The sequence below is a fragment of the Mus caroli genome, unplaced genomic scaffold, assembly GCF_978045245.1.
Source record: "Mus caroli unplaced genomic scaffold, Mus_caroli_1 scaffold_12, whole genome shotgun sequence".
Classification (NCBI taxonomy): Eukaryota; Metazoa; Chordata; class Mammalia; order Rodentia; family Muridae; genus Mus; species Mus caroli.
The window spans coordinates 61,474,227-61,496,639 of NW_028227267.1; the positions used below are offsets into that span (position 1 = coordinate 61,474,227).

A 22,413-nucleotide genomic window follows, 5' to 3' on the forward strand; every position below is an offset into this window, starting at 1 on the left:
TTGTTATAAAATCTCTAAGCTTTTCTTTATGTGTGATATGTTCCATACAGAAGTAATAGAAGTAATGTCAAAGTATCACAAGACACTGGGCTATGTGTGCATGTTCCTTAGGAACACAGTGGGAATGGGATGACTCACAAGGAACACAGTGGGAACGGGGTGACTCATTCCCCTTTAGGGGAGCAGTCAGTTGGAGGAGCTGTGGGACATGAGGAGACCCAGAAGGTACTGTTAAGAGCAGAGAGGAAGGGGGATCCTCTATGAGGAATGGAAACATTCAAATCCCATGGGGATAACTCCAGATGCTTTCTAGGTCCCATCTCCCTTTCCTTCCATGTTGTAACCACTAATAGAAAGTCTTTAACAGGGGGGAACTTCACAGAGAGACTCAGCCACCTAGGCATTGTTAAAACTGGTGCCTTTCTGGATGAACCCGTTTTTTGAAACCATAAATGTTAACTGGTAATGCATGGTAATTTAGTATGACATCTTTACCTGCCTCCCCCAGGCCACCCCCTCACATCCCCAAAGGCTTTGTCTATTCATTTACATACAAGCTGGTCATTTGGAAAAACCACTAAGTTGGAATCCAGACAACCTAGGTTCTCATTTCAGCTTGGCCACTTACGGAACCACTGTTAACTTAGGGAAAGCGCCAACCTCCTCGAGATCCACTGTCCCCTTTTCATTCAAATGGTAGATATGCAAATGCTGCCTATTTAAAATAAATAAATGAAATGGAAGGCTGGCAAAATGGCTCGTAGGTAAAGGCATTTGGTGGCAAGCCTTATGACCTGAGTTCAAGCCCTGGACTTACATGATGCAGACTCGGCTCCTGAAAGTTGTTTTCTGACCTCTACACATGGCAGGCAGACACAGGCTAACACTCAGACATAGATACACACATGTAAATAAACCTAAATTTAAAACTACACTGTTTTTTTAAAAAAAATGATGAAACACGTAGGATCTGTAGGACTGCTTAAGTTGGAGGTGTCCGTTGTTTTAGTACGCAAAGGTAGTTTGGAAAGTTGTGGGTTTTTTTTAGGTACTGGGGTTAAGTTTTGGGTTGCTGCTGCTTATCAAAATTGTTTTGCACTGTTTACACAGGCATGGGATTTCGAACTTCTCGGAATTCTCCAGAACTTGTTATCACAGCTACTAGATCCGTTGGTTATTTGCACATTACACTGTTGAGTTTCTCTCATTAGATTTCTCTTATGTTTTAGACAGGGTTTTGGAGTTCTGGCTAATCTCCAACTCCCTTTGTAGCCAAAACTTTCCTAGGAACCCTGACCCTCTTGCTTCCACCTCTGTAGTGCTAGGATTGCAGGCTTCAGCTACCATGCCGCCTTCAGATTTCTTCTTTCTTTCTTTCTCTTTCTCTCTCTCTTTCTTTCTTCTTTTTTTAAATTCTTGAATTCTGTGGTTCTCACTACAAGGTGGGTGCTCAATACATTTAGTTAATTAAATGTGACTGGGTCTTAAAACCTAAATACAGTTATTCTTATAAGGGCCATCTGCTGGTTCCCTGGCATATCTGTCACTTGGCTTGGGGCAGTTCCCCCACGACCTCCCTTCCCCCTCTGCAGGTGCTTTTTTCCCATCTGACCCGTAGCCAATTGTTATTTCCTCCGTCTGGGCAGTCTTAAAACCTGGCATAATGGAGTTTGCGTTTCGGAGCTCCCGAGTGACCAGAGCAACACAACTGAGCATGCTCGGTCGCGAAGAGCTGTTTTGGAACATAAACGCAGCGAGTCTTGAAGGGAGGTTTCTCAAGGCTGCTGGTTTCAGGACTGGATACAGCTTCCTCTAAGAATTTTATCAAGATGTTACAGCTCCTCCCACTCACCCGACCGCCACACTTTCTCCTTTTATCTCTGTGCCCAATTTTGGAGCCAGCCTTCCTTGGATGCCCTGGCCAATCAAGAGTCCACACATTGTTGCCTAAGAGACCCCGGATGCCAGCGACAGGATTTATAGATGGCGATTGGACTGCTGGAAGCGGTGAGGTGGGGGCTGAAAGGAGTCAAAGAAAGCTGCCCTAGTGCAACGATAGCAACCCCAGAACCAGAGGCTTGAAGAAGGAAGCCAGCTGCTGAGGTGAGCAGTGGGTAGAGCAGGAAAAACATGGAGATTCTGAGAGAGCTCCCCAGCTTCCCAAAAGCTTGCTGGGGCTCCTGGGGATTAAAGTGCGCTGCGGTTTCAATGACTGCTTCACACGTCTGCAATTAACAACCAACAATTACAATGCGGGTCAAGCAGTAGCTTTGAGAACCATGCATTACAGTGCTTATTTCGGTTTTAACTATTTGAATATAGGGTGAATTCCTATTTAAACCTACCCGCCCTCTATTTCTGATACTGTGCGAGATCCCCTTTGTCTGGTGATATTACAGTGTACTGTGGGAGAATTGTGTGTTAGCAGAGAAACTCAATCCTAGTCTTCGTTGTAACCTCCAAATAAAACTCTTGACAACCTTGAGTATTTCCTCTGTGCCAGGGTCAGCTTGTTCTGAGTTTCAGTGTGCAGTCCCACAAGGTTTAATTCTCAAACTCCCCCTCCCCATGCTCCACCAGGACATTTTCCCCCTTCCATTGAATAACATTTATTGAGCATCTACTATGTATGACTGTGATACTGTGATTGGAGTTTAAATGAGCAGTGACAGAATACACGAGCCCCAAAGCATCAGGGCCTCATGCCACCGTCCTTAGAGTGGTCAGGCTGTCAGTGGATCTGGAGAGAGTACAGGAAAAGGGGGCACTAGGTTGAAACAGTTACATTGAGTTGACCCAAGGCTTCGAGTTGAGGAATTGGAATTCCAATCATTAGTGAGATGAGAAGGTTTGGCAGCACAGACCCTGCAAGAGGCAGGTGGATCTTTGTTACTTTAAAGCCAGCCTGGTCTACATAGCAAGTTCCGGGCCAACCAGGGGTATGAGGCGGACTCTATCTCAAAACAAAAACAAAATCGAGACAGAACAAAACGAAACTTAGGGCTTGGCGTATCTAATACTTGGTAGAATGCTTGTCCAGCATGCATGAAGCCAGAACCCAACTCTGCATCAATCAGGCGTGCGGCGAACACTGCGATCTAGAACTTGAGAGATGCAGGCAAAAGGATCCGAAGTTTAAGGTCATCCATGACTTCAGGAGCAGGTTTGAGGCCTGCCTGGGATCGATCCTTAGGAAAATTACTGTGTAATGGGGATGGTGTGGACAGTGGCTCAGAAGATTTAGAAGGTCAGACTGGAAGCATGTGACGACTGGGACCTCTGCTTGGGTGTTGGACATGAGCCTGGAGCCATATGTAGGGGGATGAGATCCCTGGGCCTTCTTTCTACAGTTTTATCCCAAGGAACATGAAACACAATGACAGGCAGCCATTAAAAGGAAAGGAAGTCATAAGTACCCGCAACTTGTACCTGTGGACAAAGATGAGACAATCTTTGCTGTCTTGGTAGACAGGATGCAATTATTTATTATGTGTGTTATGTGAAAACTTCTGTGTTTTGAATAGTAGCCAGTAGTCTATTTGTGAACTTGTGTATGCATACAAACTATGTACACTGTTCATCTTCTGGGATTGAGGGAGGAGGGAAGAATCAGAAAAGGAGAATTACAAAAGATAGATAAGACATCCCCACTGGCATGCCTCTCCATGACTGTCACCAAGAGTAGTGCCTCCTGGCTAACCCCACCTCCTGGAAACCACCGCTGCTGCTTTGAAAAAAGCCTAATCTAAAGTGGTTTTCAGTCCCAAGGAACCAGGAGGAAGAAAACAGCCTAGGCAGACCCTTAGGGTGTCTTTGAGAAAAGCTACTTTAGCTTCATTCAGAAATGGTGCCTAGAATACATCAAATGGCTTTCCATACATGCAAGGGAGCTTCTCAGATTAACACAGAGATTTTTTTTAACCTGGGGGAAGCAGAATTTTAGCTTCCTGTGTATTTTCCTAGGAAGAGATGCATAGATTTTTATCCCGGCAGCTTTATGATTTTTAAAGCAGCTACTATCTTAAAGGAAGAAGAAGGGGGGCTAGGCACAGTGACAAACTCCAGTAATCACAGCACTGGGAAGATTGAGGTGGTGGGATCTTGAGTTTGAGGGCATCCTGGACTACAGTAAGTCCCTGTCTCAAGATAAAAAACAACAAGCAGTATACAATTTTACCTGAACAGATATGAACTAGGTGGCGTTGCTTTGTATCTGTGGTCTGCCTGCTCACCTGTGTGTGTGGCTGCTAGTTAGCCATGCTGCAATGAAAGCATTCCCTGTGCCTTTTGTAACCTACCTAAAAATGTAGGAACTTAGACATTAGGAGCTGAGAAAGGCCAAAGGCTAATCTGAGCCCCTTCATACCAGGGCTTCAGTGGCAGGACCATGGGAAGGTGTTGACTATTGAACACTTCTCAACATTGTTCATTTATCGAGTCGTCTCAGCCACCATTCTACTTGTATGTGCAAACCCATCTTTTGGGGGGGGGGGTTAGAAACACTGAGGGCAGGCACTCACACTACTGTCCATTGTAAAATATTCCATCATGGTCCCCCAAAGTACAGGTTTTGGGAGTTCTATATCTGACAAGTTCTAAGAAAGATTGAAGGAGGTTACTCAGGCCACCTTGGCAGGACTTTTCCTCTCTTTATCTTTCAAGCATGATTTTGGAGATATACATACATAGGATTTTTTTTTTAAACTGCACAAAGTGGGGATCGAGAGATGGCTCAGAAGTTGGGCTGCTTGTTGTTCTTGTAGAGGACCCAGGTTCAATTCCCAGCAGCCACACGATGGTTCAACCCATCTATAGCTCCAGTTCCAGAAGACCTGATGCCCTGTTCTGAACTCATCAGTCACTAACCATGCATGTGGTGCACATACATACAGACAGACAAGACGTGCACACACAAAAATAAATAAGTTTAAGAAAAAATTTTTTAAAGAAATAGAAGAACTAGTATTAAAAAAAACTTCACAAGGTTAAAAAAAAATGTTACAAAACTAGACACAGCATCTAGCTAACAGATGCAGAAGAGGAAAGGGCGTGTAGCTTCTGGGGGTCAGAGGAGTGGGGGCAGCATTGTAGTCTGCTCGGGTGACTAATGCAGAAAAGGGTAAGCCACGGTCAGTCCATCTGTAATGTGATCCAATCACCCAGCAGCTGTTGTCATGAGAGGGCCACTGATGGCCCCCAAAGGAAGACAGAAAGCAGCAACTGGACACCTTGAAAATCAGCCAACCAACTCACACCAGTGGAGAAAAGGAATTTTTTATGGAAATTAAGCTACGTTGATTAAAAGTAGGCAGAGTGTATACCAGATCATCAAAACTGGCAGAATTCTTCCCAATAAACTTGTCTGTCCACCTCCAAAGCCGTGGCCTTGACCACTACATGTCTGCTCCTTGAGTATGTCTTAGGCTGGAACTCTTTTACACTAAGACCAGAGGAGGAGTGTTAATGACACAAGGACAAAAATTAGACGTTTGTTTTGAGACAGGATCTTACTGTGTAGCCAGGGCTGGCCTTGAAATCTCTATGGAGACCAATATGGCCTTAAATTCAAAGAGGCTCACCTACCTCTGCCTCCCCTATGTTGGGGTGAAGAGTGTTATGTTGCACTGTGACCCTCAATTTGAAACGCTTCTCTTTCTGGCCAGTAAACTATGTTATGAACTAAGGATGCCTCTGAGCTAGCCCCCCACCCCACCCCCATGACCCAGTGGTTCCATTTCTCTTCCACTCACGATGATCTTGGACAGGGGGGTGTGTGTATAACCCCAGTGAGCCTCACTTTTTCCAGTGGTCTAAGGAACTGAACCACAACCTTGCCACCAGCTCATTGTACACTTGTACTGATCAGACATATGAGGTTTTTGAAATTTACAAGGCTCTCGGTAAATAATCTACCCACCCATGCCTTCTCTCAACATACAAAAACAAACAAATTAACAAACAATCAAACAAAACCATTAACTTTACTCGGTTCTCAGAAGATTCAGCGATTCATTTCTCCTCATAGGTGTAGTCTTGCTTATGGAAAAATACCAGTTCATTTCATGATGGCATTTGCACCTCCAAAAAGCATCGATGGCCCCAAAATGCAGACAAAGATGAGTACCTGGACACCTCTCAACCATCAACTTCTGAATGACCAGGTAGGTGGCCAGACAGACTTGCTCATTTGGGTCCGTGAGGAGGGGAAAAAAAGTAAAATTCTGATCATCAGAATATAAGCAGGAATTGTTTAAGATGGCAGTCTATGAACAAAAAACAAAACAAAAGGTCTATTAAACAACAACAATAATTTTAGTTGTATCTTTGCTATGTGGACAAGACTGAAAAATAGATCAGAGTCCTGCCCAAGGGAAAAGTTGTCATTCTTTACTGCACTGGATCCTCACTGGATCTCCTTGGAGCCAATAGAATTTGGGGAGGGGAGGAAAGATGTCCAGGAGGGATTTCCCTAAGTTTCTGGATGAAATGGAGGTCACTTAGTGACTATATGTCAGCCAAATACTCATGAGACTGATGTTCTCCTCAGAAGTCTACTTCCCAGCTGACTTCTAGGGAGACACATGTAAAATACCTGTGATAAAGGATCATGGTACGTGGCTGGGTGGTGAGAATGGCAGCCCCCTAGGGTACTGTGTTCCTGCTTCTGGGAGCTGCAGAACTCTGATCAGTCCCTGAACATCAGGACCACACCTACAGGGCAATGAAACAGCCACTCTCACTGTGTAAAACCGACCTCACTATCTTCCCACTTCGTACCATCATCCGGAGGTGCTTTATCATGTCGGCCCATGTTACGAACATCTATTTGCACACTCTTACCTCCATGACCCTCCCATGTGTTCTCTGGGTCTGTGAGTCTTCTTCTCTCGAGACCTAGTCGGCCCCGCTCCATGTTCTCAGTTCACAGCCTCACCACCACCCCTTGCCAGACACAGTACAGAAAATCTCTCCTTTCCCTGTCAGGTGTGGGGCTTGATTCCTCACCATAATTTACAGGCTAACAATGAGCCTGTTGCTGGTGGAACAAAAGACGGTACTATTTCATCACATTACTAAAGGACACAAGCATCTGAGCAGGGACCAAGAACTTCCCCTCACAGCAGAGCTGTTAGGGCAACCATTCTGCATCAAGCCTAACCACTGGGTCTCCTGGTCAACCTTGACCCACTGAGTGGTGCCGATCACCCACAAGATGGGTTTCCTGGCAGCTGAAGACCGATGAGCATAGGGAATCCACTACATCACAGCAAGCAGCGAATGCAAACTACTCCTCCCTCTAGGATGCCTTCCTGCATTGCAACTTGGAAAACAGGTCCACGTGAAGAATTCTCAGGGCCTTGACTTCTCAGCGTGCCCAGACTCTTAGGATACAGAAGGTTGTTCAGGAACATCCATCTGCACACCTTTGCCTCCACACCCCATGTGCTCTCTGGGTCTGTGAATCTTCTCTCTAGATCTAATCCACCCAACTCCATGTTCTCTGCTCACAGCCTCACCAGCATCCCTTGCCAGGCACAGTACCATAACACCCTGGCTCTTGTCACTGTCTCTAACCTGTTCTATTAAGGCTCCAGAAAGACCTTTCTGAAACACCAATCCTATTATGTGAGGCTGAAAATGGGGTCTACTCCAAAGGGCACGTTCCAACCCCACCATGCATACACATCCTTGAGGTCCCTTCAGGCCCTGGCCCCAGCTAACCTTCCAGATCCCACCCTTGCTGTGACTCCCTGGCAGTTGAGGCTAGCCAGGAGAAGTGCACAGCGCCCCACCTCCTGCCCACCCCCTGTGAGTCACTTCAGTGTCCTCTTCGACAGCACCACCACTTCCTGTGTCCTTCTATTTCTCATTGTTGTCTCTGGCTTTCCCATTCAGCCTTAGCCCATTGAGACTGGCATGCTTCTCCTCTCCCACTCTCTCAGAATACACAAGTCTGGGTGTGGCTTCCAGAACACAAGTCCAGTCATCTCACTGTGTGTGTGTGTGTGTGTGTGTGTGTGTGTGTGTGTGTGTGTGTGTGCACGCGCACGCACGTGCGCGCATATGCAACTGCAATTATATATGTGCGTGCATGGGAGCGGAGGCCAAGGGACAACTTCAGCTCTTATTCTTCAGGTGTGATCTACCTTGTGTTTTGAGACAGGGTTTCTCATAAGCTTGCATCTCACCAAGCAGGTGCTGCAGGCTATCCAGTGAGCCCGAGGGATCTGCTTGTCTCTGATTCTCCAGCACTGGAATTTTAAACACACCACAACTCTTGATGTTCTAGTGTGAGTTCTGGGGGATGCAATTAACTTGTATTTGCAAGACAAGTATTTCACTGGCTGGGCCCTTTCTTAGACATTCATTGCCTTTTATTTTTGGGCCCTGTTTTAGTTAGGGTGTTACTGCTGTGAACAGACACCATGACCAAGGCAAGTCTTATATAGGACAACATGTAATTGGGACTGGCTTACAGGTTCAGAGATTCAGTCCATTATCATCAAGGCAGGAACATGACAGCATCCAGGCAGGCATGGTACAGGAGGAGCTGAGAGTTCTACATCTTCATAAGAAGGCTGCTAGTGGAAGACTGGCTTCCAGGCAGCTAGGATAAGTAGCTTAAAGCCCACACCCACAGTGACACACCTACTCCAACAATACCACACCTACTCCAACAGGGCCACACCTCCTAATAGTGCCACTCCCTGGGCTGAGCATATACAAACCATCACAAGCCCTTTCAGCTCCTTCCTTGGCTGGAGTTGCTCTATTGTTGCTATAATCCTAAGCAAAGCTCATAGTCAAACCTGTCTCTCATCTTAGAACTAGAAACTTTCTCCTAATCTCATGTGATATAGGAGTAAATAGTAAATGGTGTGTGTGTGTGTGTGTGTGTGTGTGTGTGTGTGTGTGTGTGTAAGAGATTGGAATCCTGAGAAATAAAGTGGGGAGAAGCTATAAAGGAAAAAGATGCAGAAATGACATAAGGAGGCAGGGAGAGATGGAAGAAAGGAGCCCTCGGGAATGAAAGGATAAGCAGAGGCAGATGGAGCCTGGCCTCACAGCACCAAAAGAACGTATGGAAATCTTTTTCTTTCAGCACAACAACTATTTATTGAGCACCTGTTGTGACGCTCGTAGCTCCCCAACAGTTTATATAACAGCTTATTCCTCCAACGTCAGTGTCAGATTTGGAAATCTGTTTTCTCGTTGAATTGTGAAGGTTTTGCACATGTGTGCGAAAGTGACTTGAGTTGAAATATGAAATTGTTGAGTGTCTTCATGTTCAGAAAACTTCCAAGAAAACTCTTGATCAATTTGGCCACTGTGAAAAAAAAAAAAAAAACAAAACAATCTTCATCTAGACATGGTGGCATATGCCTTTAATCCCAGATCTCAGAGGCAAGAGGATGTCTGTGAGTTCAAGGTCAGCCTGGTCTACAAAGTGAGTTCCAGGACAGGCAAGGCTGCATACAAGACTCTGTTGCCATTTTTCTTTTAATTGGTGGCTGGGGGAGATGGCTCCACAGTTAAGAGCACATCAGAGCTTGCAGAAGACCATAGTTCAATTCCTACCATCCACATGGGGTGGCTCACAACCTCCTGTACCTCCAGTTCCAGGGAAATCTGATACCTTTGGCTTCTTGGGGGTGCTAGCAGTCATGTGCACATGCCCACAAACAAACATAATTAAATTTTTAATAAAATCTTTTAAAAACTATCATCTTAATAGTCTGCAAAGTACCTGGGTGCATTTGTAGGTGGAGTGATAAAGAATGGTCCTTTATTAATTATTGGTGGTGTTATGTGGCAGTGCTGGGGGATGGAACATAGGTCATTGCATCCCTGCACAAAGGGTTCTCCTACTGATATACATCCCCAGCTTTGAAAAGCGGATTTGAGCATGTAGGAATTGACCCTCATGAAGGTGGAAAGAAGGTGTGATGGCTATTCTTGGTGGTCAGCTTGACTACATCTGGAATTAACTAAAACCCAAATGGCTGGGAACACCTGTGAGGGACTGTTTCTTAATTAAATCATTCGAAGTGGGAAGATCTATCTTTAATCCAGGTCACACCTTCTGGTGGCAGCCAGAGTAACATAAAGGACAGAGTGTAAGGAAGCGTGCTCTCTGCCTGCTTGCTCTTCCTTTGCTAGACAGCCATGGTTGAACTAGCTGGACCACAGCCTGTACGCCATCCTAGGAAATATTGCATATGTGTGTAAGTTTTGTCCCTCTAGAGAACTCTGGCTGGTACAGAAGGGGAGGGTATAGGTTTGTGGCCAGGGATGACTGCAGTGCAGTCACTGTGACATCTCCACTGGCCCCACAGGGCACCAGCTGTTAGGTTTCCTCAGAATCATCCCACAACTCATCAAGGAGGCCTGGCCTCGGGAGTTGACACTGCCTTTCAGTGACCAGCTGCTCTCCCCTCCAAGGTCACAACCTTGGCCCAAGGCAGCTCCACTGAGCTTCTGGCTGTCAACCATCTGCCTCCCAATGGATACTAAACAAAGCCCCCAGTTCTAGAAAGGATCAATACAACATAGCAAACACGGCATGGTCTTATCTTTGTTCTTTAATATTTTTTGGTCACATCTAGTGATGATTTTTTTAGAGAAAATACTCATCAATCATAACTCTCAGATGCAAAAAAATATCATTTAGTTATTAGTTTCTGGTTTCAAATGAATTTTTAAAAAACGTATATATACCATTGTGAAATCCTTTGTAAATATATATATTTTATTTTTAATGTGTGTGTGTGTGTGTGTGTGTGTGTGTGTGTGTGAGAGAGAGAGAGAGAGAGAGAGAGAGAGAGAGAGTAAGTGCTCAGATTCCCCTGGAGCTGGAATTACAGACAGTTGTGTCCTTCCCTACTTCAATGCTGGGAGCTGAACCATGGGTTCCCTACGAGAGCAGCATGTGATCTTAACCATTTTGCCACTTCTCTAGCACCCATTCCCCTCTTTTGGGACAGGATATCATGTAGGCCCAGTTGGCCTTGAACTCATTATGTAGCCATAAATACCCTTGTACTTCTAATCCTCCCGAATTCCCCGTCCTAGTCCAGGAGTTAGGGACATGTGGCTCTAAGCCCCGAGTATGAGGGGCTGGAGGTTGAAGCCCAGGCATCATGCATGCTAAGTAACAAGTCCACCAACTGAGCTGCATCTCCAGCCCTTCATTTTGTCTTAAGTTTTGTCTTCCCTCTGTTCTGTAATACAATATGAAGTACGTAATAACCAACTCAGCCTAAAATAAGAGACTTGGGGTTTTAACTTCACAGCAGGTTTTCAGCGGAGAGACTGGATTCAAATTTAGATAACTTAAAAAAATATAAAGCATCATCAAGGTAGGCAAATGCAGCCGATTACAGAGTAATTTGGGGACTGAGGATTCCTAGGGGAGAGTGTTGTAATAGTACCTGTGCTGCCAGCCAGTGTTGTAATTAGAAGGATCATGTTCCCCTACACGCAAAGTTAGCCGTGGACAGGGATGGGCAGGATAATTACCTCCACTCTAGTGATTATTTCTCTCTTGTATATGCATCCCAAACCATCATATTGCACACCTTAAATATATATGATTTTGAAACACGAAAAGTGCACATCCCCACTTCTGTGGGCATGGAATCATGTACCCCGTCGTGCCTGAGAAAAAGCTGTTCTGGGTGACAGCACCTCTGTGGCCATCCATCGATCATAATTTAGGATTTCCAAATAGCTCCCTCCTCCACTGTAATGATGTCACACGAGGAAATATGTAATTGCAGTGTCAACAGACTAAAATAACAACCAAGGGATTTTGACTTAACAGCAGGTTGTGAGTAAACTGTGATATAAACAGACTGCAGCCGTCTGTGAAAGAAGAGCCATTTTAATATTGCCATTTCAAAGAGATAGTCTGTTTTCCAGCTTCTTAAAAAGGAAGACCCTGATTGCACATCTTTGGAATGGAAATTCACTGTAATGCAGGGAACATAAGAGTACAAGTCCAACCGAGGACTGACGACAAAATGATTTGCCCAAATTATTTATTTAAATATAAATAGGCAGGTCTTGAATCTGTGATCCTCCTGCGTCAGCCTCCTGAGTAGCTGGGATGAGCAGCTGAGTCGCTAAGGCACCACCAGGTCTGACTTAGTCAGACATTGTGTTTGCTTTAGCCTGCTGCGTGACAGAACCCACTTCCCACCTCATTCCTTTTCTGATACCTTTCTGTGGACTGTCTTCTCCTCTCATACTGGTGCCTATTGTTTCCGTGAGCCACACCCACGGAGAACACCGTGATGGTACAGCCCAACCTCCTTTTGAAAATTTAGTTATGACGTCAAGACCCAGTCGTCACCCCACTGCCAGGTAGCACAGAGGCAGGAGCTCCTGAAGACTTTAGGACTGCAGACTTGGTGGTATTCACTATAATCTCAACACTCAGGAAGCTGCGGCAGAAGTATCCATGCCAGGCCATCTGGGCTACACAATATGTTCCAGGCAGTCAGGATGGAGAAGACCATGATTATAGTGAAAGACCAGGGCAGAGTTAAGCTGAATAGGGAGTTTGGTACCAGGGTCCCTCCTCTCCTCCCTTCCTTCTGTTCTTTTTCCCTTCCTCCTTCCTTCTTCCTTCCTTTTTTGTTTGTTTTTGTTTCTGATACAGGGTTTCATGTAAGCCAGTCTAGCCTTAAACTGACTATGTAGTAGAGGATTCATTTGCATAGATCCTTCTGCCTCTGCTTTCTAAGTGTTGAGGGTGCAGGTGTGTGCCACTATGCTTGGCCTTTGGTCTTTTTGTTAGCCCACTTGTGCCTCAAACTTACTGTTTTCTTGCTTCTCCCTCCTGAGTATGGGGATTTCAGTCCTGCACCACTACTGTGGTTTGATAGGTTTGGCCCCTTCTACTCCCCACATAGGCTCATGTGTTTGAATCCTTGGCCCACAGGAAGTGACACTATTAGGAGGTGTGGCCTTGTTGGAGATAGTGTGTCACTGTGTAGGTGGGCTTTGAGATCCTATGCTCAGGCTCCGCCCAGTGCGGAGGAGAACCTCCATTGGTTTCCTGCAGAAGCCAATCTTCCTCGGAGCCTTTACATCAAGATATAGAACTGTCAGCAACTCCAGCGCCATATCTGCCTAGATGCTACTATCCCTCCTTCCTTGATGATAATGGACTGAACCTCTGAAATGTGAGCCAGCCCTAATTAAATGTCCCTTATAAGAGTTGTCTTAGTCATGGTGCCTGTTCACAGCAGTAAAACCCTAACCTAGACAACCACAGTGCCCAGCTGATTTGTTTATGTTTTTAAAAATCTGGACAAGGCCGGGTGTGGTGGCACATGCCTTTAATCTCAGCACTCAGGAGGCAGAGGCAGGAGGATTTCTGAGTTCGAGGCCAGCCTGGTCTACAGAGTGAGTTCCAGGACAGCCAGGGCTACACAGAGAATCCCTGTCTCGAAAAAAAAAAATCTGGACAAAGCAGCTTTCATGAAAGTCTACATGTCCTATCTAAAATAAGGAAGTTGGACAAAATTCTCTTTAGGGTTTTAAGTTATTTATTTATTTTAATATTTCAATTTATGTGTATATGTGGGTATTGTTATGTTCACATGAGTGCAGTGCCTACAGAGTCCAGCAGGGGGTGTCAGATCTCCTTGAGTTGGAGTTACAAGTTGATGTACGCTTCCAAGTGCTCTTAACCCCTGGGCCATCTCTCTAGCTCCTCTTTAGGATTTCTTTCAACTCTGAGCTCCTATGACTTCAGCAACCTTTTCATTATCGTTGCTTGACCAGCAGTGCCATCGAGAATCTGTGATGGAACCTGTTCTTGCTGGTTCTGGGGAGCATGTAAGAGAAAGGGGTTCTCAAGGCATATGGGGAGTTAAAATGAACAAGAGCTACTAGAGGCAAAACCAGACACTCTCAACGGAACATAGTGGTACATGTCTCTAACTCCAGAACATGGGAAGCAGAGGCAAGATCTCTGTGAGTTTGAGGCCAGCCTGGTCTACATAGTGAGTTTCAGGTTAGCCAAAGCTGCATAGAGAGACCCTGCCTCAAAAAATAGCAACAACGACAATAAAAAACCAAACAAGCAAAAATCCAGACACTCTTCAGTCCCCATGGTGCTTGAATAGAGCAGAAAGGGGAGGGGCCATGGGCATCAGATTGCATTGGCACTGGTGGCTTTGCTTGGCTTGGGAGGAGGTATATAGAGGAGAAAGAGCTCCAGAAACATTTGAATCCAGATTTAGTTTTGTCTCTTGTGTGCTTTCTACTTCTTCTTCTATTTGCATGTATTACCCTGAGTTTATCTGCTGCCATTATTATAGGGCCATAACATCCCTGTGGCAGTGAGAGGGGCACTCTCTCTTCTTAATATGCAAAAAGCATGAGGTATATGGGATTCCTCACACAGGAGAGTGGGGACTTCTCATGGCACTTGTTGAGGCCACTATTCCAGCCCCTATTTCAATATGCCTTTGGCAACCACAGTGGGAGCGACTGAGAAAGAAGGGAAAAGATGAGGCGCTGACAGCCCGAAGGCATCTTCTCAACCTCCACCGTCAGGAGGGCCCCGAGGTCTGCACCGTCTCGCCTAGCTGCCTCTTGTTCCTGCAGAGCTGTTCGAGAGCTGTAACACTGATCCCCGTTTGAAAGCCGACAGAGGGTGTCTGTGTTGGCGCCGCAGAGACAGTCGCATATGTTCATTATTCTCTCCTCCTCTCTTCATAACCCTTCCTCTGCCAAATATACCCACGTTGGTCTTCTCTTCACTTGCTCAAACCCACATATGCTCTGGGGCTCAGAGAAACACCAACATATACATTCCCTCACACTGGAATGCAACACCCAGAAGGCCATCAATTCTCACAGTCACATCCATCGGATTCCACTATCTCGGCGACTTGTGATATGCTCTCCCGGTACTCTGCTTGAATGTGTCAAAGGAGGCAGACATGGTTTCTATCCAAAACAGGATATAAGAACAAACCTGTGTAGACGCAAAGTTGCAGGCCCAGAGGCACACATACAGAAATTACTAATTTTATAATTAGTGAGCCCATGGATGACCATGGATCTGGGTATACACTGATGCTCGCCCAGCAAACATGAGGACCTGAGTGTGATGCCCAGAACCTGCAAAAAAGCTGAACACAGTGATATGCATCTGTATCTCAGTGTCTGGGAGGCAGAAACAAGGGCCAGGCAGACCAGCCATGCCAGCCAGGCTGATGCGCTCCAGGTTCAGTGAGAGGCCCTGTCTCAAAAAATAAGTTGGGAGGATTAGGGAAGACACCTGATGTTGTTGATCTTTGGCCTCTACATACACATACTTGTACGTATACACACACACACATACACACACACACCACACACACCACATACACACTCCCACCACACCACACACACACACACACACCACACACATACACACCACACACACACCACACACACACACACCATACACACACCACACACACACACCACACACACCACACACACACACTACACACACACACACCACACACATACACACCACACACACCATACACACACCACACACACACACACCACACACACACACACACACACACGCACACGCACACGCACACGGGAGAGAGAGCTGCTCATTCATGTATTTTATACAATATTGTGTGATTAAATTCTGAAAATGTCTGGGAACTCCATTTTCTTACTTACCTGCGTTAGATTATGACCTTTCAAATTTGATAAGTGAATACTCCTCACAATTTCTTCTCTCTCATATTTCATTTCTTTTAAAGAACAGTTTCTCAGTGAGTCATCCTGGCGGTACATATATGTCATCCCAGTATTGGGAGACAAAGTTAGGAAAATCAAGCCTGTTGGGCTAGCTTGGGCTATGTATTGAATTCCAGGCCAACCCGAACTACAGAGTGTAAGACCCTGTCTTGAAGTAAAAAAAAGAAAAAGAAAAAGAAAAAGAAAAAGAAAGGAAGGACCTGAAGAAAGACGATAGGGTAGATTACTTCCTTTATATGAATTATTCCATATACAGAAACTAAAAAGAGAAAGAGGCCTCATTGTAGGTCAAAAGTAAGTAAGGTGGGCTGGTAGTGTGGCTCAGCAGTCGGGTGCTTGCCCAGTATGCACAGAGCCCTGTGTTTGATCCCCAGCACCACATAAACCAGACATGAAATCCAAGTCCTTTGGAAGTAGAGACAGGAGGATAGGAAGTTCAAGGTCATCCTCGGCTTACTTAGAGAGTTCAAGGTCATTTAATAAATAAATGAAATGCCCTCTGGCATGCAACGCATCTCTTCCTACTCAGCTGAGATAGTGAATACTCACTGACCCTTCAGTGATGTTGTTTAGAATGGATGTCTTGAACCATGATGCACAAATGACCCTATTTTCTTTTATTTGTTGCAGGTATTTGAAGAACGAAGAGCTCTGCTGGGAAAATGGGTAAAGTATTTAAAATATACAAGGCTGGGGATATGTGGGTCTCAGAGCACTTGGCTAAAATGCACAAGGCTTTGGGTTCAATTCTCAGTACCACCAGATAGATGGATGGGTGGATAGATAGATAGATAGATAGATAGATAGATAGATGGATGGATGGAGGGAGGGAGGGAGGGAGGGAGGGAGGGAGGGAGGGAGGGAGGTACGTAGGTAGGTAGGTGATAATAAAAATAAAATATGCCTGTTTCTGCATTGTGGAGTATTGTCTGTTTTAGTCTATCCAAGCTACTATCAGAAAAATCAGGCCAAGTGGCTATTCATCCATTCTTTTTTATAGTTCTGGAGTTTGAAAGTCTCAAGATCAAGGTGCTGGTGATGAGTGTCTGGTGAGAGCAGCCATCTTGCTGCCTCCTAAAATGGCAAAAAGGGGAAAGGTTTCGTGGAATCTGGAGCCCTGTTGAGGGCTCCACCTCCCCAAGATCGTACCTACAACCCCACTCCCACCCCACCTCCCCACCCCTCGCCCTGCAGGTTAGAATTTCATGTTGTTTTTAGCTTTTTAAAATTTTATTTTATACATATGTGTGTTTTGCACCATGTGGGTACCTGATGCCCATGGAGGCCAGAAAAGGGCATTGTATCCTCTGAAACTGGAGCTATAAATGGTTGTGAGCCACCATGTAGATACTGGGGCAAAATCTGGACCATGGAATCATTTCTGTATCCCCTACTGTTGTTGTTTGAGTCCAGATCTCACTCTGTGGGCCCAAACTGTCCTGGAGCTCACTAGGTAGGCCAGACTAGACCAGCCTGAAACTTACATACCTTTAAGGATCTTTATAAATCTAGGATTATGGAGGTGGATATTCCCCCTAGCTGAGGTAAAGAGGAGTCTTGTGGAAGATTTGAGAGACCTGAGGAGGATGGAGGCTCCACAGGAAGACCAACAGAGTTGACTAACCTGGACCCTAGGGGTCCTCCAGAGACTGAACCACCAACCAAAGAGTGAGCATGGGCTGGACCTGGGCTCCCCAAATATATGTAGCAGATGTGCAGCTAGGTCTTCATTCGGGTTCCCCAACAACTGGAGCAGGGGCTGTCCCTGAACCTGTTGTCTGCCTTTGGATCCTGTTCCCTTGGCTGGACTGCCTTGTCTGGCCTCGGTGGCAGGAGGGTGTGCCTGGTCCTGCAATGATTTGATGTGTTAGGGTGGGGGAGTTGGGGGAGAGGGGTGCGAGGGGGTGTGGAGTGTGGAATGAGAGGTTGGCCCAGGGGGCCTCCCCATTCTTGCGGGAGAGGGGGTGGGAGAGGGATTATCGGAGGAAGACTGGAAGGAGGTGGGGTTTGGCTTTGGAATGTAGAATGAATGAATGAATGAATGAATGAATGAAAAAAAAAGATTTCAGCACGTGAATGTTTCAGAACACAAATGTTCAGTCTGTAGCATTATCTTGGTGCCTATGGAATGCGTACCCAAGGCAATGTTGGCTCTTTCCTAGGAAGCATGACTGATTATTTCCATTTAGCTTCTACCTGAAAAACAGAACTCATCCATTATTTTAATGGTCATGATTTAATCAAAAGGATTGGTGAACAAATATTAAAAAACAAAGTCTCGGGAAGGAATCAACGGGGGTCGGAGGAGACAGACCTGGGCAGATGCCAGAGTTCCTTGTGCTTTGGAAGGAAGAGCTCCAACCCAGCCGGTACCCACACCCCTGAGGAATGAAGTCGGCATCTCACAGCCAGTTGGGTCTGATATATCCAAGGAAGCATGATGGTTCTAGATTGACTGGGGAAAAACTGGAGCCAGGGATCAGGGTGAAGGTAGTTCTGACACGAACAGCAGGCAATACAGAGAGGAATATGTCTCTTCTTCCTCAGTTTCTCCCTGTGTGCCTCCCTCTTCACAGGCAGCATTTAGCAGAGAGCTGGCTGTCAAAGAAGAAATATGGCTACAGAGTCCCAGCCTCCTGGACTCACAGAGTATAGAGATACGGGTTTGGATCTGAGAGACAGTATCTTAGTAGCCAATGCAGCTCATCTATTGGGCTCTCAGCATCCAGTTTTGTATACACTTGAACTTCCACATGAGAACACTAATGGCTTCATTCTTTTGCCTAACAAGATACAGCTACCCTTCGTCATCAATGGGAACTCTCTCATCTGTTCCTCTAACGAGGAGACAGAGTCCCAAAGGTCATTATCCATCACTGGATAATGTCAAATTATGTGTTTCTGGGCAACAAATTATGTGTTGAATTACTCTACAGTCTCAACTAACTACTTTCCACCACTCAAGAGAATTGAAAACATATGGTCATACAAAAACTTGCACATTAGTGTTTATAGCAACAGTAATCAAAATGGTCAAAAGCACAAATAATCCAAATATCCATCCACAGGTAAATGGATAAACAAAATGTGCTATGCTCATTGGATGGAGTTATTATTCATCGACAAGCTGAAAGTGTTTCTGGTATGTGCTATAACATGGGCAAACTTTGAAGGCATTGTGTTCTAAGTGGAATAAGCCAGGTACAAAGGCAAATATTGTACAGCTCTACTTTATATGAGGTACTTAGAGTGGGCAAATTCACAAAGATGGGAAATAGAGTAGAGGGGACCAAGGGTTGGGGAGCTAGTGTTTGATGGGTTTGAGAAAGTCCTGGACACGTGTGGTAGTGATGGTTGCGCTGTAATGTGAGTTTATTTAAATGCCACTCTACACATAAATAGTTAACACTGTGAATTTTATATTTATTTTTACCAAAGTAAAAAGACCAGGTTGGGTACTAAAAGCCTGTAAGCCCACCACTTGGGAAACAGAGGCAAGAGAATCAGCTCAAGGCCAGCCTCAGGCTGCATACCAAGATCTGGGCTAGCCTGAGCTCATGAGACTCTTGTTTTCATAAACCAGTCCTCCCCAGCCCTCCTCAGCCCTCCTCCTCCCTCCCCCAAAGATGCTTAAAGTAGGATGAGATGCTTATGTATTCCTTTTCTCAAATCATGTCATCTTTAATAATGGGAATTTTAATGGTAATTTTTAATGGCAACTGTTTTAATAATGGGAATTTTATGGTAATTTAAAAACGTAAAATGTGTTTGCTTTTTGGTGGGTGCTGCTGTGAGTGCCTCGCCTACAGTCTGAGGAGAGGGTGAGATTGGCTCCCAAACACATGGGCAGGAAGATGACTTCATGGCTCACAGGCTGAGAGATTTGGTTACTGAGTTTCTGAAAGCTAGCAGTTGACAGATGAAAAAAATGGGTTTAGGGAACCCTCAGAGAACAGGGTACCATTTCTGGTTTTTTTTGTTTGTTTGTTTGTTTTTGGAGCAGGGATGAAAATGTGCTGAGATTAGACAGAGGTGATGGCTTTCTGATTTCCTGGATATACTAAAACACACTCCATTGTACACTTTTTTTCCTTTGTGTGTAAGTGCATGAGTGCGTGCTGTGTGTATGAGAAACACCTGTATAAGGGCACATGCACCACAACGCTCTTATGGAGGTTATAGGACAACTTTGTGGACTCTGTTCTCCCCTTCCACCTTTGTGTAGATCTCTGAGATCAAACTCAAGTCGCCGGATTTTTATGCATGCCATGTTCCTTTAACTGCTGGGCCATCTTACTGGCCCTCCACCTTACTTTTAAGGTAGAGTCTCTTACTAAGCCTGGAACTCATAAATTCAGCCAGACCTTGGGACCAGTGAGCCCCAAAGATTCCCTTGTTTCAGTGTCTGCAACACCAAGATTTGGTAGGGAGGCCAAGAAGACGGTGTCAGATCCCTGAAGCTGGAGTTAGTTACAGGTAGTTGTGAACTGTCTGACAGGGGTACTGGGAATCAAACTCAGGTCCTGAGCAAGAACAGTATGCTCTTAACACACCAGCCCCATAAGTGATTTCATGTATGTTCATGCATGTACACATGGTTCTATTTAATATTTAGAATAGCAACAAACAAAATAATAACAAGAAACTGAAGTTGTGGATGGCAGTGCACTGTGTGGTATTGCACACTTGTAATTATAGCACTCCAGGAGCTGAGGCAGGAGGATTGTGAGTTCAAGGGTGGTCTGAGATACACAATAAGACCCTCTCTTAAAAAAAAAAAAATCCTCTGTAGGGATAGGGAGATCACTCAGTGACTAAAGTACTCACTCACATCAGAAGTGTGAGGATGGGAGTTTGGATCCCCAGAGCCCAGATAGATTCCAGGTAAGTTAGGTACCTGTCTGTAAGTCTAGCCTCTGAAGGAAGAGCCAGGAATCCCAAGAGCAAGTTGCCTAGAAAGATGACCCTGGCTGTGACCTCTGCATCTGGCTGAGACCCTGCCTTGATGTATAAAGTCCTAGACAATGCTTCCCAGCGTCAATCTTGGACACATACCACATGTGTGGGAGGAGGGAACCTCCCTAATCATTCCACATGCTTGCGGTTCATCTGGAGATTAGTAAACCCCAACAGCCCTAGCTACAGCGACTTGGGCTGTAAAATAGCATGAAGTTACCAAGTATATCCCACAGAACAGGATCCTTCCAGAGAGAACCCGGATACCGTGTGACAGGAGACTATGAGAACCCTAATGGCTCCCCAGCTTCACATGCTGGTCCCTCACTTTTGTGCTGCAGGGTTTTACTGGAAAATTGATGCAAGAAATAAGCGAGATTTATTAAACTCCGGCACAGAGAACTCTGCATGGATTATCTACCTTCTGGTTTGTCGGAACACTCTCCAAGGGAATGTTTTCCCCTGCTGCTCAGTATTCTGAGTCATCCCCCAACCTTGAATTGGTAGGGGTTCAAGGAATGCAAATTCATTTCCTATTAGCTTAAACAAACACAATTAGAAAGGAATAACCCAGAGGCAGAAACACCTATCGGTGCCAAATGTAAATTATCCTGGACCTTCTAGATCAGGGAAACAAATGAAGAACCCATGTAATTATCTTTTTAATCTCCAGAGAGAGTGATCCCGTGTTTTCTTTTATAGGTTTTTATGATTCTAATGCTCTTTTACATTCATTTTAAGTCACATTATAATTTGAGTTCATTCTCTTCTGTGGCATTAAGGAAATCTGGTGAGTCTACCTGGCCTCGTCCTTTTCTAGGCACAAGCATGTCAGCTTGGTGCTTTTTAAGTTTTTTTGTATATCTTTTTTACATTGATTTAACCACGCATGTATTATTTTTAAGATCGCCATGGCATTTTAGAATAATAGTTGTCCTTTATATAATTATTCACACATACATGCATACACATACATATATACATACATGCATATATGTAATCCTCACACAATGCCCTACACTGTAAATACAATGATCCCTAATGTATAAATGAGGAAATTTTGAATATTACAAACAGTAGATAATTGAGAGCAAGACCCTGAGTATTTACGAATGTCAGACAATCCAAACTTAGAACATGTAAGCAAATTTTATGTGAGGTCTGGGAAACTGTAATCCAGGAGACACTGATTCTAATAGCTCTGAATCAATGTTTGGACGAAAGCAGAAAAAGTGGGACTTTTACAGACAAGTTCTAAACTCATCACTAGGTAATTTACATTATCAAAAGAAAAGTTCCGGGGCTGGTGAGATGGCTCAGTGGGTAAGAGCACCCGACTGCTCTTCTGAAGGTCAGGAGTTCAAATCCCAGCAACCACATGGTGGCTCACAACCATCCGTAACGAGATCTGACTCCCTCTTCTGGAGTGTCTGAAGACAGCTACAGTGTACTTACATATAATAATAAATAAATAAATCTTAAAAAAAAAAAAAGAAAGAAAGAAAAGTTCCTTTTGATGTTGGAAAGGAGTATGAGGGGGGCCGGAAGGGCAAACTCTAAAGTGGTATCTCTCATATCTGTATACCAACAAAAGTGAATTTACATACTCACTGTGAAGGGAAGTTTTAACTGTCAACATGCCACCACCTAGACTGATTTGAGAAGGGAGTC

General features: G+C 44.9%; 1 protein-coding gene across 4 annotated transcripts in view; it reads left to right on the forward strand.

The window, feature by feature from the left end:
• Positions 1-1,627: 1,627 nt before the first annotated feature.
• Positions 1,628-22,413, forward strand: part of Fbxo16 (F-box protein 16) — a 52,830-nt gene continuing 32,044 nt past the window's right edge. For 2 of the 4 annotated variants that reach the window (XM_021182516.3, XM_029469191.2), the window contains exons 1-3: positions 1,633-2,103; positions 6,026-6,161; positions 16,417-16,452. In XM_021182516.3, the coding sequence (XP_021038175.1) occupies positions 6,063-6,161; positions 16,417-16,452 (135 nt within the window). In that variant the 5' untranslated portion in view covers positions 1,633-2,103; positions 6,026-6,062. Of the gene's footprint in view, positions 2,104-6,025; positions 6,162-16,416; positions 16,453-18,854; positions 18,929-22,413 lie in introns of all 4 variants that reach the window. The other 2 variants (XM_085828725.1, XM_029469192.2) reach the window with 2 other exon arrangements.